The sequence below is a fragment of the Dermochelys coriacea genome, chromosome 9, assembly GCF_009764565.3.
Source record: "Dermochelys coriacea isolate rDerCor1 chromosome 9, rDerCor1.pri.v4, whole genome shotgun sequence".
NCBI classification, from domain to species: domain Eukaryota; kingdom Metazoa; phylum Chordata; order Testudines; family Dermochelyidae; genus Dermochelys; species Dermochelys coriacea.
This window is the reverse complement of record NC_050076.1, coordinates 16,000,082-16,018,257: the sequence shown is the minus strand read 5'-3', so window position 1 is coordinate 16,018,257 and position 18,176 is coordinate 16,000,082. Positions and strand designations below refer to the sequence as shown.

The window sequence follows — 18,176 nt, the reverse complement described above, 5'->3', positions numbered from 1 at the left end:
TGTTTTTGCGAAAGGAGTGGTTATAAATAAGTTTAGTCAAACTGGCGCAAAACCCTGCAAAGATATTTATCTCAGTTTTAAAAGTAGTTTATATTGATTTCACTTAAATCACTTCCTTGTCAAAAGCTAAATTGTCATAAGCCACTTCAAACCTTAATGTGTGTCTGTGCAGGATTTTGCACCGTTTGAACTAAATTGTTTTTTAAATGAATTTAAGTTAAACTGGTGCAACATTCTCATGTAGACAAGCCTTTATCTCGCCAGTGCTATCATTTTGGTATCCAGAAGAAGTATTAAATTAAAAAGAGAAACCACTGCTCTCATTAGGTTATGGCCACTATTGCATAGATTCTGCTCCATAATTACTAGTACATCTCCAGTACAATAACATCCTCTGGGATTCTCAAAACAAATCCATGAATGGTTCCCTTCTTAATCTAGCTCCGTCCCTCACATACTATGGGAGGGAACAGATTTGTACTGTGTTACATGCATAAATATGTAGGCATCTAGGTAGGGAGTAGAACTGAAAGTACAAAATGCTGTTACATGTATTTTGTTGTGGGCACACTTTCATTAAAGACAAAGGCCTGGATCATTGTTTATTCCCCACAGACTCTCCCAAGGGGGAGGGGTGGACAAAAGGGCCAGGAAAATCTGTGACATTCAGGTCTATAAGGAAAAGCCACAGTGTGCACAGGGGGCCTGGCTACTGAAATCCACCACCCCCAGGGACCTGCCTGAAAGTGATGAGTGGAGGCAGAAGCCTCCATGCTGCCCCCGGCTCCCTGCCGCTGATAGCAGAGCTCCTAAAGGTGCTGACTTCCGCATAACTGCAGAATAGAAGTTGCAGAAAGGACATTGCAGGAGTTGTACTGCTTGGTTTTCACACTGTGCTGTTATCTGCTCTTTTACTGACATGCCAGGTTGCTTTAACCTCCAGATAAAAGATTCAGTAAAAGTCAAAGCATGACTCAGACAATGGACTAAATTATTTGTACGCTACTGTGCAAAGGTCCCTCTTCATCAGGGAATGAAATACAACCCTGATTACCACTTAACAGCAAGAAAATATGAAATGTTAACCATTCCGGTCATGAGAAAGGCATTAAAGAGTGTTTTGGAAACATGCAGCCAAAAAGGAGATCAGAGCTGTGATTTGTTATTAAGACATTCACACTAGATGGGAAGCACTAAGTAACATTAAGCTGTTAGGCTCTCTTTCTTCACTCTACGTGCAGGAAATTACATTTTAAAGTAGTGTATGATCTTTCTAAGTCTTTAAAGGGGTCACGCACTATGAGCATCTGGTATGCTTACGTTGTCATTCAAGACCATGAAGTCATCTTGCAACTTGCATTCCTAATAGAGCCAATAGCGTATAATTTTCCATGTGTCACTTTATTGACTTGCTAATAGAGCAGAGATTAAAGGTAATCTAAGAGAAAACAGACTGTGCATATTTAACAAAATAAAAGGCCTGCTAATTTTAATTAAATTAAATTGGAGTTTGGATAATATTTCATAAAGAAAGTCAATGTTGTAAGAATAAATATTCTTTTTCAAACTTATGGTGACAACCTATAGATCAATTAAGTGCCAAAAGAACCCCAGACTTATCCAGTGAAATTAATATTGTGAAATCCATCAAAGGCACACATTCAAAGTTAAGGTTGAGGTTCAACCTTCATGCCCCGCTTTACTGAGTTATTGCAGTTCCTATTAATCCTGAGTGTAAGAGCATAAGAACATAAGAACGGCCATACTGGATCAGACCAAAGGTCCATCTAGCCCAGTATCCTGTCTTCTGACAGTGGCCAATGCCAGGTGCCCTAGAAGGAATGAACGGAACAGGTAATCATCAAGTGATTTCTCTCCTGAAATCCATCTCCACCCTCTGACAAACACAGGCTAGGGACACCATTCCTGCCCATCCTGCCTAATAGCCATTGATGGACCTAGACTCCATCAATGTATCTAGTTCTTTTTTGAACCCTGTTATAATCTTGGCTTTCACAACATCCTGTGGCAAGGAGTTGCACAGGTTGACTGTGCGTTGTGTGAAAAAATACTTCCTTTTGTTTGTTTTAAACCTGCTGCCTATTAATTTCATTTGGTGATCCCTAGTTCTTGTGTTATGAGAAGGAGTAAATAACACTTCCTTATTTACTTTCTTTACACCAGTCATGATTTTATAGACTTCTATCATATCCCCCCTTAGTCATCTTTTTTCCAAGCTGAAAAGTCCCAGTTTTATTAATCTCTCCTCATATGCAAATGCTCCCTACCCTTAATCATTTTTGTTGCCCTTTTCTGAACCTTTTCCAATTCCAATATTTCTTTTGTGAGATGGATCTGCACGCAGTATTCAAGATGTGAGCATACCATGGATTTGTATACAGGCAATACAGTATTTTCTGTCTTATTATCCATCCCTTTCTTAATGATTCCCAGCATTCTGTTCACTTTTTTGACTGCCACTGCACATTGGGTGGATGTTTCAGAGAACTATCCACAATGACTCCAAGATCTCTTTCTTGAGTGGTAACAGCTAATTTAGACCCCATCATTTTATACATATAGTTGAAATTATGTTTTCCAATATGCATCACTCTCCATTTATCAACACTGAACTTCATCTGCCATTTTGTTGCTCAGTCACCCAGTTTTGAGGGATCCTTTTGTAGCTCCTCGCAGTCTGCCTGGGACTTAACTATCTTGAGTAGTTTTGTATTATCTGCAAATTTTGCCACCTCACTGTTTACTCCTAAGGTCATCTGGTTTCTGGGGTTAAAGGTCTACAATTCATTGCATTAAGGATTGTGTCCCATGTCGTCTAACCAGATGTCCCGATTTTATGGGGACAGTCCTGATATTTGGGGCTTTGTCTTATATAGGTGCCTATTACCCCCCACCCCACCCCGATTTTTCACCCTTGCTATCTGGTCACCCTAGTCGCATGCCACCTTGACTTTCCAGGGCTAGATTCTCTAGCCTGTTTGCACAACTGCAGCCATGAAACTGGAATCGTGTCACATCTTGCTAGCTCAGAATTCTCCCAACCTGGTGAATTCCTCAGCTGGCTTAGAACTGGCATGGCACCCCCTCCTCTATCTAGTCCTAGGGGACATAAGTGGCAGGAAGAGAGCTGAATCTCTGTTTGTTACCAGCTGGTGTATATTAGAGCAGCCAGGGCCAACAAAATTACAGCCTGAGAATTAGGGAGCCACAGCTGGATGTTTTGCAGCCCTTCTGACCTCTGCTGGGCCCATTGGACACTAGGGTGACCAGATAGCAAGTGTGAAAAATCAGGATGTGGGGGGGGAGGGGAATAGGCGCCTATATAAGAAAAAGCCCCAAATATTGGGACTGTCCCTATAAAATCAGGACATCTGGTCACCCTACTGGACACAGTAGTGACCCTGAACTTGCTGTCAGTTCTTGTCACAAATAAACTAACATTACACAGGTAGAGATGTGTCCACTCACTCAGGAGGGCTGGAAAATAGTTCCCTTCTGCCTCTGTGTAATACCATTGCCATCTCAGATGCCACCCTAACTGAAGCATCATATAACCATGGCAACGCTCCAGGGGCAGCATGTTTGAAATGAGTTCTGCTGTTTTCAGTATTGTGCAGTTGTGACTCAGAAGTTACGTGTGATAATGTGCATCAAATATAATGACTTAAGTCCTTTCAGTCAAAATATTTGCCGTTGCAGGTACAGGAGCAACTGGGGAACCTGTTCAGTAAACAGTGTAATTTGTGGTAATCACTAGTCCTGCTCCGATTGCAGTCAATGGCCATTTTGCCCCTGAGTTCAGTGGCAGCAGGAACAGGCTCCAGAATCTTCCCAAGCCCCTCTTCTGTCCCATGCTTGGAACTGAAATGATCTGCCTGTTTTTGGGGGGATGATCGAAAGTTAACAACATGAATTGTGCAAGGCACTTGATTTTAAAATAGAAACAAGCAAAATCCCCAGTGAAAATCTCCTGACACAAATTTTATGTTGCTAGGGGAGAGCATGGTCACATGCAGAGACATATTCATCTGTGTTCTGCACATGCTGACCTATAAGACACAAAGGATATTGGGTTCAGTCTTGGCTCTAATACACTAGTCAGAATTGGAAACAATGACTATAGTGCTGTCAGCAAATTTCTGGCTCTCCACAAACTAGGAAGTGGTCACTCCTCATGGGAAGACAGATGAAGAAGTAATTCAAAATCACTAGATGGGTTTTTCTGCAGCTGAAAATGGACAGGGATTATTCTTTTAAAGAAAGCTATTTTATGTTATTGGGCACATTAGGTGCCTTTTCGATTCCACTTGTGGCTATGTAGGATTAATTTAAGTTAACTAGAATAATGTTTTGTCATGGTAGGTACACAATCTGCATGCGTCATGACTACAGTCTCTAAGAAACTTCTGTTTATAATGAAACGTCTTTGACTAGGCTTTAGTTACTAATCCTTGATGTGGATCAAGCAGAGGGAGAGAGAGAGACTCACAATGAAAACAAAGAGCCTGTATGAGGGTACCGGAGGGACACTTATTACCTTTGGGATTATAAGCATTTTCTCTGGAATTTTTGCTTTCTTTCCTGTTTTTTCTTATAAGCCTTGGTTTGCTGGCTGGAGCGTTCGAATCGCCTGTCCCATCTGGAATGGAACTTTGGTAGGCCACAACAAAAATGTTAGCAGGGAAAAGATATTAGAGAAGTTACTGAAATTCTAAGAAAAGTCAACCATGTCTGAATTTGATTCCTATTAATATAAACTCTTTAAAAAGAAGTACTTGGAGTATTCAACATTAAATTAAATACAGGAGCTCCCTGCAACTCCTTGATAAGATTTAACTTTGCAATAAATGTTAAGATATTGATTGTTTCAGGATATTTGGCTCTCACAATTTTTCTTTGCTAGCAAAAACGAAACTCTCCAACTCTGGGCCAAATCTGGATTTCAGTTACACCAGTGTCAATGTGAAGTAACATGACTGGAGATATACTCTTGCAAGTGATATCAGAATTTGGCTCCTCTCTCACACTGATTTGCTGCTCTTGGGTTCATGTCCTTTAGTTTCAGCAGAAGCCTGTTTATGTTTTAGGTTTCAAACTATGTATACAAGTGCAGCAAGTTTTTGAGTTAAAAATGATGCAGCCACAGACCCATGAAATCTCTATAATAGTTTAAGACTCAAATTCTGCTTTGACTTACACCTAGTGCATCCCCACTGAAGTCAGCTCATTGCAGGGGGCTGTATGTTATAGGGCAGAATTTTGTAACAAAGTTAAGAGATTGCAGCAGTTACAAGTTACCAGGCTGGTCCCATTGCTGCTTGGGTGGAGCGTAAAAGCAAGGGGAAGCTGAGTCAAAAGGAGAATTAAAGGGTGTCCTTCCTTCTTCCCTACTAGCTGGTTCCAGTGTGGGGAGCCTTTAGGGGATTATTGCTCAGTGTTTTTTAATTGATCTGCTTTTGGTTTTGTGATTGTTTGGATGATAATACAGCCCTGAGGAAAGGGCTTTAAAAGGATGGGGGCTTGGAGTTTTCCTTCAGTTCCCTGGTTCATGAAATCACCCACCAGTTTCTACCTTCATTTACTAGAAAAGAGGCATCAAAAGATGCTCAGTTAAAAATCCTTTACTCTGAGCGCCTTGGATTGCTGACATTTTTGAAAGTTACTGATGTCCTGCAGATGTTAGGATCCAAATAATAAATTACATTAAAACAATATGCCAGAACTGATTGAATTATGTTCTATGATCCTCATCCTATCCCTTCCACCAGTGTTTAATTGCAGTTTGGGGTATTGCTTTACTTAAAACATTGCTGTTGATAGGATTAGGGTGTTTCTAACAGTGACATCTGTTTAGGGATGATTTTGTGTCAACTTCTTCTGGTACATTCCACAAAGAGATGTGGACAAACATGGAGTGGGTTTGATTTAGCAAAATGAAAATAAGGGTGGTACAGCTATAGATCCCATTTTATCCAAGCCACTAAATTTAAACTTCCGGCTTTGCCTCAGCTCTGATTCCACAGTCCCCCTTGAACTAAGGAAAAACTATGGTGTTTCATCAGTTTTTAAGCAGAACTTTTCATTGCCTTCAAGAGGGAGGTTAGGTTAAAACTGGATGGAAGACTCTGGCTCCAAGTCCTGAAGCTGGTAATGCCATTGCTAATCTAGTGAACAAATAAGTTGTTACATGTATGATCAGATTTGTTTTCACTGTGATGGCCAAGATACCATATCATGGGAATAGAAAAAATTCTTCACATTGCTTATGTTTGGCCCTGCCCATTGATCCAGCACCATTCATCCAAAAGTACAGAGACAGACAGTGAGTGCTAAGTAGAGCTGGCTGAAACTTGGAATTTCTGGCTTGCAGGAATTTTCAACTTTTTTAAATTTGGTTTTGTTCCAAGTGTGAATGAAACCTATTTATTTATTTATTTCCTGTGAACCAGAAATTCCAACAAAGGTTTGGTTTGGAAACACCAGCACAGGAAATGAAATACACTCCATGGACCCTTGCAGCTGCCAAAAATAGCAGCAGTGAAACTGACAAGAATCACGTCAGCTTCACAAGCTGCTGCCAGGACTTCCAAGGTCTGTGGCTTCTGAGAAGCCCCACCACAGGGTCTGCCTAGAGCTTCCAAACTCCTTGGCCAGCCGGCTCTCCTGTCTGCCTGATTCTCAGGGCAGTTCACTCACCAGGCTGTGGGAGTCAGGCAATCAGGGGTTTGGATGCCCTAGCGTCCCTGGCCCGGAGAAGCCCACGTGGTGGGGCAGCCTCTGAGCCACAGACAGGAGAAGCCCATTCCAGGACTTCCATTCTCCCAGCTGTGCTGTAGAGAGAGCCTGGAAGCTTGAGAGCCCCAACCTGAGCCCCACAATGACTGGGATATGGTGCATTAGGGGGTATTTCTGTGCAAACCACCAGGCATCTTTAGATTTTCTAGCCAGTGGTTCCAAGCCTGGTGGCAGCTGTCACAGGACATCCCAGACACTCCACTGTTTGTGAGGGGCCTGTTTGGTAGGATGTGCTGAGACTGGGGTCAGTCATCTCTACTTTAGCCTTGCACTTATGGCCAAGTCATGACCGAGTGGAAAAAGAACTGTAAAAGACAAATTGGTTCAATGGATTAGGAAAAGCTGCTTGAAGGGGGTGAAGGTGAGAGACAGGGGGCTGCTGGGAGGTGGCTTGATGCACAAAGATGATTGCATAAGGGGGATGGAATAGACACACAGATGTGCCTGAATGATAGGTAAGGGCTGGTAACATGAAAGTGATTGGGTGCTATGGGAGGGTCTGACAAAAGAGGTACATGGGGGCTGGGGAAAGTCATTGGAAGTGTACCATTTTGGTGGGTTACTGGCATTTGGTAGGGGAAGATCAGGCCAGACTGGGTCCGTGTGGAGCAGGGGATGGGGAAGGAAATTTGAGCTGATGGTGGTAAAAGGATGTTTCACTGATGGGCAGCCCATGGAGAACTGTCTGGAGGATGGGTCAAAGCAGGATCATGCACTTGGTGCTGAGTGCACGCGTATATGGGAAGAACACAGACTGAGCACAAATACAGATTACACAGCACAGAGGGAAATCTGACTCACCGTTCTCTCTATCCATTGAATGTCTGGAGTCCAGGAGCAGGCGGTGGAGTGCATCATGTTCTGTGGCCTCGGGTACTGACGGTGCTGAGGGGGGATTCCAGTGGGAGAGGAATATGACTCCTTTTCCTTCTCCAGCTCCGAACTAGATAATGGTAATGGCCTTGTAGATGTAGGAGCTGCAACAGGTGAACATGGTGTAAGACTGCAGTGTAATTGTTTCAGGCAGACACTGGTGCACAGAAGCTGACCTGTCTCTTATCACTTAAAGGTTGCCTCGCTTGTGTGGAAAGTCCTGTTAGGCAGGGCAGTACTCAGATCCCAGGATTCTGTAGCCTCCATATTTAGGTGCGTACATGACCCCAGGCAGTGAATGGGGAGATAGGTGGCTAAGTGCCAACTACTTTAGGACTGAAAATTCTGCTAGGCAGCAGCCTGTTTAGGGAGTTTGGCTGTACAGTGCTGAGCAATGCCTTTAAAAACAGACCCTGAGTCAATGGAAAGAATCCCATTGGCTACACTGGATCAGATTAAGAATTAAGAAAAAAACCCCAAAATGGCAGTGCTTATAAAACTGCAATGTTATGGCATTTTAAACTTTGGGATAGAAAGTAACATTTCTTGCCAGAGTATTTAAAACAAACTGGAAACTGATCATCTACTAGTTTAAATTATCTGCCTGGAGCTAAACCAGCATGATGTATAATCCCTCCCCTGCTTTTATCCATCTTCAGTTTTTCCTTTGTTCCACGAACCACATATGCATTAAGTGTAAATTGAACCCCTCTCAGTTGACAAAGAAGATTGTGAAAGAGTTTGGCCCTCATCTTATAGTGCAGCCTCAGTATTACAATTATTCTTAATAGTGCTCTTATTTTGTAGCCTAATTTATTCTGGCTAGAACCCTGTAGGATCCCCTGCTTGTGGCTTTTCTTCTGATTAATTTAGCCAACAACCACTCATGACTCCAGATGTTTCTCCTTTTATCCATGAGAACTTTATGTTATGGCTATGCCAAGATTATCATTTCAGGCTCGGCCTGAGGAGAAGTATTTTCAAATTCCCTAAATCAAAAATTTTAAATACAAAGTACCATGAAAAATTAAAATCTAGGTCTTAAAACATTTAACATGCCAGAAATGGGAAACAAACCACAAAACCATATTGCTCAAGGTTCTGGGTTTTCAAACTTGTTGATACATTTGCCTCTGTGTCAGCAATGAGAGCCCAAATTATGCCATTTTCTGATCTTCTGACCTTCAGAGTCTTGTTTCAGACACATTTGCCTTTGATGGTTCCATTCATCAACAATATATTATTAGGAGCAAAGATACAGGCAGATCCAAGATTCATGGGCTGGCAAAAAGTTGAGCACAGTGAGCCAAATTCATTTCTGATATATTTAGCAAAATTGGAGTTGTGCCTCCAGTGGGGAATTCAGCATAGTAACCACACAGGTCTTCCTCATCAACTTCCTATTGATGAATTGGCGTATACTCATTCTCCTAGCTTCAGCCAACCTTGTTAGCCTACCCATTGTGCAGGCAGAGTCATTAAGGTTAACAACTCTCTATTGTCCATAATCTTATGGGTATGTGCTAAAAGCCATCAGGCCATGGTGGACTCCACATGTACACAGAGGTATTTTTTATATATATATATATATATATACACACAGTAATTTTCACAGTAACAACTTCATAATATGACCCAGAATTCATTGGCTGTACAGAGTTCCCAAATCATCATCACCACATACAGTCAACCTCAGTCTAATTGCTACCCTCAGTTACACCTGTGCCACCCCACTGGGAGCGATGCAGGTTTAATGAATATTAACGAAGGCAGAATTTGGCCCATCAAGTTATGATAACAATTAAAATGTTTGCAGAGCATTTCAGAATTTAAATTACTACTAACATTACGAAGTATTACGGGTGTAACTGTCTGTTTCCCTCATCCACAGGCTGTTATTGCTGGTGTACTTATTCTTTTGGCTGACAGAGGACAAACACAAAGATCACTTGTAAGCTTATGTCATTATTCTATATGTTGTCTAAATACAGCAGAGAAGTCTTGGGAACTGCAGAGTTAATCCAGATGATATATTCAAGAAGAAAAAGCATATTTTGCTACTAAAATTGTGGATCAAATACACTATACAGGGCTTAAAGCGAACAAGCTTTAAATGTTCTACCAGCTTGGTGATTCTATTAGTTCCAGAGTTACTTCCTGTCTTTAAAATAGGGATTTTTGTTAGTGTTCAAGTTTGGAAGTTAAGGCTGCCCACTGCAATTTATGTCTTTCTGTGATACATAACAAATGCAGAAATAAAATACATCTGCTTTAATTTGTTCTAGTGTTTTTAGCAAAATTTGGTTTCCCTGCATTCATCTTCCCTGTAGAGAATCCACATCATTTTTTATAGCAAGTGGCATGTATGATATTGATTTTGCTTATTTCCCCCTCCAATATGTTTCTTGTTCTGATCACATTAGGGTTTAGAATAGAAAAGAAGAAGAAGTGAAGTAATAGGAAATCTCCCACTCTCTTTAGTCAAAGGTTTTTAATAGATTTTTTTCTCTCATTAGTCAGAAGAGTAATAGTATGTTTTTGTCTCAATTTCAGTGGGAAGCTAGCTTCACCTTTGGCGTATTGAGCATCGTGAGCTCCCCAGTTCAATTTGCTGTTGCAATTGTCTCCATCCTGCTTGGTCCATATTGCTATTATTCATTTGCTGGGATTGCAGGGACCAACTATCTCGGTTATGCAGTTTTGTTCCCTTTTCCCTACAAGGAATTTATGTCTCTTTGCAAGGACCCATTGCACTATGAGTGGTACCATCTGGTTCTACAAATACTAGACCTTTGCTCAAGTTTTGTCATGTTTTGTGGTTCTTTGACTATTGTGATCAAGCTCGCTGCAAGACTGCTCCAATTTGGACATTAAAATGTGAGTATCAATCATTAAGGGGAAAGTGGATTACTGTCGGTAACACAGTAGCTATGACTACCAACTTCCCTTTACTTAGTGGCATGTCAAACCTGCTCAAGGTTAGGCCAGATCCTGAACTCACTCACACCAGGTTTACACTTCAATAACTCAACTGAAGAAAACAGAACTATTCCAGATTTATGCCCATTCAAATGAGATAAATAAGTGGCCCTGTGTATCCTTTGTGCCCTAATACTATTTCAGCTAAATGGGATATTCCGTTAGCATATGCAACATGGGCCTGTGATATTAGGACCTGATCTAACACCCTCTGAAATCAAGTGGAACCTTTTCTTTGACTTCAATAGAGTCAAACCCTTGGAGTAGAAGGTCTTGAATTCGCTCCTCCTTTATGACTGTGAAATTCTGACTGGTTACAGTGTGAGGTATATTTAAAAGCTATGCAGGCACAGACATGTTACCTGAACAGCAAGGCAAGGTGCCAAAAATAATCATCATTAAAGGTGTGACATCCCTACTCTGTGTGCAGATTTATCAGGCACTGTCTCTGAAAAAGCATGGAAGACTCAAGGCTAATGTACAGGTAGTGCTAGGAGTCAAGGCCAAATTTCTTGGCAGTTAGGAGCTGTCAAGGCTGAATCCCCTCTCTGTCACTCTGAGTGCAGAAAGTGGGGGCCTGCAAGGATTCTAAAAATTAATACTTGCCACTCCAGGCTTGTACTGAACTCCCAAGGTTACAGCTGGTGGTTAGAGAGCCTGCATGTAACTGCAGCTGAGTGTGTCCCTACCTGTGTGAATGCTGGTGAAAGTGCAGCCTGGAGGGCTTTGCAGCTTGTCATAGTAGTACAGTGTGAAAGGGAGCCCAGGCTGGGAGGAACCTTTCACAGCATGGACCTCACCTTCTTATTTGGCACTGTTGGCACTTACTGAATAATGAATCATGTCACATCAATGGCTATTAAAGGGCTACAAGCCTAATGAAATGGTTGCAAGTCATGAGCCTAGTTTAAAGTGAGGTTCAAAAGACCAAAGAGTTTGCAATCCACAGCACTGGACATCTCTTGTATTTGTATTTCCCATGAGCTTTATTGATATTGTTCATAATTTCCCTGTCTTCCATGGTATTTTTCAGAAGACATGAACTGAACTTTTGTTATTTTTATGGATACTACTTCTCCTCCAATATATATTTCCCCAGATGGATGTTCCTGCATTCTGTTGACCACTGTTAACCACTTCCTATTCTTCATTGAGAGTTCAGTCCTGTTGATACTGAACATTCTGGCCCTGATCCAGCACTCAGTTAAGCACATGCTTTGAGTTAAGCACATAAATGGTCCCATTGAAGACAATAGGACTATCCACAGATTTAGGTGCTTTGCTGGGCCAGGGCTTGGATGCTCAGCACTTTGCACAATCAAACCCTGATTATCTAAGAGTTTTCTCCTACAAGCAGTACAGTCAGTACCCTGCCTGCAGACCAGCCTCCAGCTGAACACCTAATTGATCCACCAGTCATGAGACTCTTTTAAAACCCATCCTTCCCTGCCTCATTGCTGAGTCCACCCTCAACAAAGATTTATGAGTGCCTTAGCTGTGGATGAGACTGCAAAAGAAATTTGAAAGATTTGATGCAGAGCTAATACAAGCTTGATTAAGACACTACAATAGTCTCCCTTCATATTTGTACCTTATTCTGTACTGCACTAGATCATTTCCAGCATGTGAGCATGGCACCCAGATACATAGGAGCAATTCAAAAGTAAAACCTAAAAGAGCAGTGGGGAAATGTGCCAGCCTGACAATGGGGTTTCATTTAATAAGTATAGTTCCAAGTGTGGAAATCAAATCTGAAACAGTGACAGACAGCATTGTCTGCATTCTTGGAGCAGCACTAAACTAGCAGAAAGAAAAGAAGTGAGACACTGGCCCAGACATGCTCCAGCTGGCTGCAACTATATCTTCCCTCCTCCATGAAATGTAACCATTCAGCTTGTTTTCATTTAATTATTGGAGGGTATTTTTGCAACCTGCCAGGAAAAAAAAAAAAGGAAAAACATTCTTTTAAACGCTTTGGTATTTTTTTAAATGAACCTGTGGTTATTCACGTAACTTGTACTCCTTTTACATTGAGCAACTTACAATTAAATAGCCATCTACAACATCCACAGAATCAGCTACAGCTGCTGCCAGGTAGCTGTACATTTTACACTCTTTTTTGCCAAATTTTTCAATTCTCTTCTATGAATTCCCATGTGCATGTGGGAGAACAGCCGCTCTTTACTCTCATTATATTACTGGCTAGCAATGTAAATCAGGCATTTAATGAATTCATCTAAGGCAGGGATTGGCAAGCTTTGGCACGCAGCCCATCAGGGAAAGCCACTGGTGGGCCGGGCCGGTTTGTTTACCTGCAGTGTCAGCAGGTTCGGCCGATTGCAGCTTCCACAGGCCGCTGTTCACCATTCCAGGCCAATGGGTGCTGCGGGAAGGACGGCCAGCACATCCCTTGGCAACCCTAACGCTGCAGGTAAACAAACCGTCCCGGCCTGCTAGCAGCTTTCCCTGGCAGGCCGCATGACAAAGCTTGCCGATCCCTGATCTAAGGCCTGATCCTGCAGACTTTTACTCCTGGGTGCAGTTCCATATCAACTGGAGGCTCAAGCTTTCACTTTGTTCCCTGCCTGAGGGGTGAGCCTTCAAAGAACAGAGTTCATCAGTTTTCATTTTACAAATATTCATATTCAAAATATGCTACTGTGCAGAGATACTTGCTCTCTGCCCTCACCTTGCAGAGCTGGTGGAATTCCTGCTTTGGTCCTTATTTGAGCAGGGGGTTGGACTAGATGACTTTCTGAGGTCCCTTCCAACCCTGATAGTCTATGATTCTATGACTCTATGACTTCCACCTTGGTCAAAAATTGAAAAGCTTTGCTGAATTCAGATCAAAGTGAAATTTCAGGAAGAAATAAAATTCACAGCCACCTAAAGGCAGTGACTATACAGAGTCCCACAGAACATGAAAGCCTCATTCTCACTATACTCCTTGGGCAAAATTCTCTCCTCAGTTTATACCTATGCAGTCCAACTGAAGACAATGGGCCAAAATTCTGCCTTAGCTATGTGGCAGCCCTGCTTGAAGTCAATGAAGTTGAAAGAGCTGGTCCTAGGAATATGTAGCAAGTGCAGTTATATGTGACTCATTACCTATGCTACCTCCTTGTTAGCCATACTGATGGGGTGCAGCTTGATGGCTATAAAAAAATGTACTTTAAATAGGGAGCTGATATACAGCGTGACAACTCTGGGAACCACATGAAGGGGCTGGTTTTCATCAGTGGAGACACCTGGTGATGGGAGAGGACAATGGAAGAAATTGGAGTCCCAAAGCATCTGCATATCACGTTAAAACAGGGTGGACAAAAAAAAAATTAAATCAAGGAGTTTTTTTAATTTAAATTGGATGTTTTTATTTTGTCATTTAATTTATAATAAGTTTTTCTCTTTAAAATAAGTCAGTTTAAAATGAAATCTGAATTTAATATAAAATATGTAAAGGCCTAAATTTATTATAATCTCTTAACACATTTAAATAAAAAATAAATAAGCTGAATACATGAGCCTCAATCTAAAGCTTTGAGTTAAAGGCTGCTTTTCTATAAAAAGAAAGAAGCAGGGGAAAAACATTTAACTTTTGAGGTCAAGCATAATAAATATGGCACAATAAGTCATGTACTTTATTGAGGGCTTGTTTTGTTTAATAAAAATGAATTTTATATGCTGTTTGTGTGTGTTTAATTAAATTCCACTGGCCAACCTAATGCAGCTTGACACAAATCATAAGCAAAAAGTTAATTATCTAGTAAATAAGCAATATATCATTCACTGTTTTCTAACATGCTAAAAATGTACAATTAATTAATAAGAATTTGAAAATATTAAGCTATATAATTACTTGTATAAATGTCTGTAGTTATAGCACACTCTCCTAGGTAGCAAAAATCTGTACCAAATGTCATGTAAAGGCTCTATTTAGTCATAAAACAATATGTTTTAATGGTTATTTCAACCAACAAAATCAAATGGACCATCACCTGGCTATTCTTTGGCAGGAATAAAGGTGTGAGTGAGAAATTTGCATCTTGGCAAAGAAGCAGCTGGAGGTTCCCATCCCCACAAACTTTCTGTCTCCTGAACCCCAAGTAGAGATGATTCTCAAAGAAGAGGAAAAAATATCAGAATGGGGGATAGACCTCCCAAGTTCTCTCTCCCTCCACCTCTACTCACAACATTGACAACAGTGCAGAACAAAGGAAACAGCATTGGACTAAGGGAGGGATTGTGACTGAAAGATTCAGCCCATAGGACTGCTAGAATATGTGATGAGAGATGTTTGCTTTGAATTCATTTAGCTTGTTAAGTTAATCTTGTACTTTTTATTTACTTGTAATCAATTATGATTTTATGCCTCATTACTTGTAGTCACTTAAAATCTATCTTTCTCCAGTTAATAAACTTGTTTTATTGTTTTATCTAAACATTGTGCTTGGACTGAAGTGTTTGGGAAACTCCATTTGAGATAACAGATTTGTGCATACTATTTTCTATTAATATAGCGATGGACTTAAGTGAGCTTTTATTGTCCAGGAGAGGACTGGGCAGTACAAGACACACATTTCTGAGAGGAAAAGGAGTACTTGTGGCACCTTAGAGACTAACAAATTTATTTGAGTGTAAGCTTTCATAATGCATCCGATGAAGTGAGCTGTAGCTCACGAAAGCTTATGCTTAAATAAATTTGTTAGTCTCTAAGGTGCCACAAGTACTCCTTTTCTTTTTGCGAATACAGACTAACACGGCTGCTACTCTGAAACATTTCTGAGAGAAAGTCTGGAACTGGGAGCCTGCTGATTTTGCCCTGCAGTGTATTCAAGAATGGTTGGACATAGCATTCATAGCATATAGCTAGGAGGTATACACATGCTGGAGGCTGTGTATGAGCAGACCAGAAATGGTTGCTGCCATAGCAAAGCAGTGTAAAAGACCCCCATGTTGGAGAATTGAGGGGACACAGCTGTTCAGCAGTTCATATTGTAATGCCACAGTGACTTGTGTAATGCCACAGTGACTCCTCCAGGATTCCTAGAGAGGTTGAGGGGGAAGCAGCCAATCAGAGAGAGGCTGCAGGGAGCAGCCAATCAGAGCCCAGCAGCTGCATATAAAAGGAGCTCCTGGAGAGTGCAGTTGCAGGCCGGAGCAAGGAAGGTGAGCAAGAAAAACCTCAGTCCTGAGATAAGGGAAGTGGTCAAAGGAAATGCAGACAGGAAGCTGCTACTTATAAGTTCTCTGGGTCTGGACCCAGAGTAGTGGGTGGGCCTGGGTTGCCCCCCAGCAACTAGGGAAGTGGCTTAAGCCCTGAAAAGGGAAGTAGCCCACAGCCACAGAGCTGAAGTCCCAGAGACAGGGTCAACATTTGTGGGACTTTTGATACCACTTCGGAAGGGGGTTGAACTATAAAAAGTGCCCAACTGGAGAGCGGAAACCACAGGTGAAAAGCTCCCAGGGAGGAAGCCCTGGGGGTAATGCTCCATATCACAGCAGGGACAGTTTGAGAGACAGTTTAAAACAGGGTACTGTGAGAGAGTCCTGTTGGACTTGCACCCCAGGAGGGGTTTGTTTGCACTTTGTTTGCAGTTTAAACCAGGGTACTATGAGAGAGTCCTGTTGGACTTGCACTCAACTGGAGGGCTGAGTCACTGAAATTCTCCTAAGTTTAACTGCCAGCAGAGGTCACCACAAGCAGCACAATGCAGAGGAAGTGCAGGTGTAGACACACTTGGGCAACAGGTGCACTCATGTGAGATGAGTGGCCCTGTCACAAAGTTGTTGGTTTTTGGTTTTGTTTTTTTTAAATGTGCCTTCTGGTTTGGGAGCCTTTTAGGTTACACTTGGGTCACATTTTCATGCTCTAATTACCAAACCTGAGGGCTAGATATTTTATTTTTTCAACAGAAGTTGAGTCTCCTGTAATAACCTGACTCAAGGAGCTGAGGCTTTAAGTAAAATATCACGTCATGAGCCTGGCCTTAAAATCAAGAGTTGGCAAGACTGCTGACTGCTGGGGTTTTATAAAATCAGGGGAGAATCCAATAGCCTCCCATTGTGCTGTGGGGATACAAAGGGATTTTGTGCAAAAGGCTCTTTGGTAATAGTTAATCAAATTTGGGTTTACCTGTACTAAAATAAGTATGTGTCGAAAGTATCAGATGCCTTGTCTCTGTGCTGTGCATTGGGTGATGGAGTGTGATTGCATGGATCTGTTAATCTGACATACTTAAACATAGCCACAACTCTTTCAGTGATACTTTATATTTCATTTGATAAATTGCTAAAAGTGTTTGAAATAGTAAATTTCATTTTATTTATCTGCCTTCTAGGGACAAGCATATATGGTAAACCAGAATCTTCACTAATCGTGAAACATTTCTATACACTTATTGGAATGCTATTGTCATAATATTAGTCGTAGGTAAAGCATGTTTTCATTAACGTGGGGGTACACAGTTAACTTGTTCTCCTTCAAAATGTTGTTTTTAATCAGGTAAATAATTGGTTGTGCAGTTCTAGATTTGAAAATTTTAAGCATTAACCAAGATTATCAAGGGTTTGTACAGTAGCTGACAGCTACATCTGGAGTAATATTGTCTAGTAAGTAGTAATTATTTACCTTGCATGAGCTTTATCCTGCTTAGTCTACTTTCACTTTTGCATAAACCACAGGAGCTCTCACTTCTGCTAAGCAATGCTGACAGTATAAAGTTGGTCAGTTCAAAGAGAAAAGGTCTCCTATGGCTTCCACTCAAACACTTTCACAAGCCACAGCAATGGCATTTGTCTGTAACTTGGGAGAGAAGGCAGCCAGGCACATAGGCATTCTGTAGAAGATGAAAGAACATATCAGTGTGACTGCACCCTATCCACCTAGGTGCAAAGCTGGTATACTGGGAAACCTGAATTCATTTTAGATCTGGCTGAATAATGGGGAAATGTGAAAAATTATTTTGAATTTGTTTCCATTTCTCAGCATTCAGCTGGACCCATTTTTGTCTAATTTTTTAATCAAAAGAATTTTTAAATACTTCTCAATCTGTGTTTTCCTATTGAAAACTTTTTTTTTCAATAAAGGGGGAAAATAACTATTCAAAGAATGATTTTGATAAGTTCCACAATTTCAGAGAAACACTTAAGAATCTGCTTAAAGTTAAGCCCATGAGCAGTCCCATTAACGTTAATAAGACTGTTCACATGCTTAACTTTCAGCACTTACTTAAGTGTTTTGCTGGATGGGGCTCCGGTACTCGGCCCCTTGGAAGATGAACCCCAGCTGTTACCAGGATTAGCCAGCTGATTATACACAGATCTCAGCAGCCTGCATGGCATCACCTACACACAGGTCATGGTAAGTACAAATTCTAGATTACTTCATGAGGATCGTAACATTCTGTGCGCCAACATAGCTAAAGCACAGTGGGATCCAGGGTGCTGATCCAGAGGCCAACGACATCAATAGGAGACTTTGTGATTGGTCTGTGGATCAGGTCCCATGT

At 41.3% G+C, this 18,176-nt stretch overlaps 1 protein-coding gene across 1 annotated transcript; it reads left to right on the top strand.

Annotated features, from left to right (window-relative positions):
* Window positions 1–4,511: 4,511 nt before the first annotated feature.
* TMEM212 (transmembrane protein 212) lies at window positions 4,512–15,065 on the top strand. The gene is made up of 4 exons (XM_038416891.2): window positions 4,512–4,676; window positions 9,581–9,640; window positions 10,243–10,566; window positions 14,682–15,065. Exons 1-3 carry the CDS (start codon window positions 4,512–4,514, stop codon window positions 10,561–10,563), a joined length of 546 nt encoding a protein of 181 aa, XP_038272819.1. The 3' UTR covers window positions 10,564–10,566; window positions 14,682–15,065.
* The last annotated feature ends 3,111 nt before the right edge of the window (window positions 15,066–18,176 follow it).

What these genes read in the sequence shown, in the direction of transcription:
- TMEM212 (XM_038416891.2), top strand. Translation starts at nt 4,512, where the DNA reads ATGAAAACAAAGAGCCTGTATGAGGGTACCGGAGGGACACTTATTACC. An exon ending in CCATCTGGAATGGAACTTTG is followed by an intron (nt 4,677 to 9,580) that starts GTAGGCCACAAC and finishes CCTCATCCACAG; the next exon opens with GCTGTTATTGCTGGTGTACT. An exon ending in GACAAACACAAAGATCACTT is followed by an intron (nt 9,641 to 10,242) that starts GTAAGCTTATGT and finishes TCTCAATTTCAG; the next exon opens with TGGGAAGCTAGCTTCACCTT.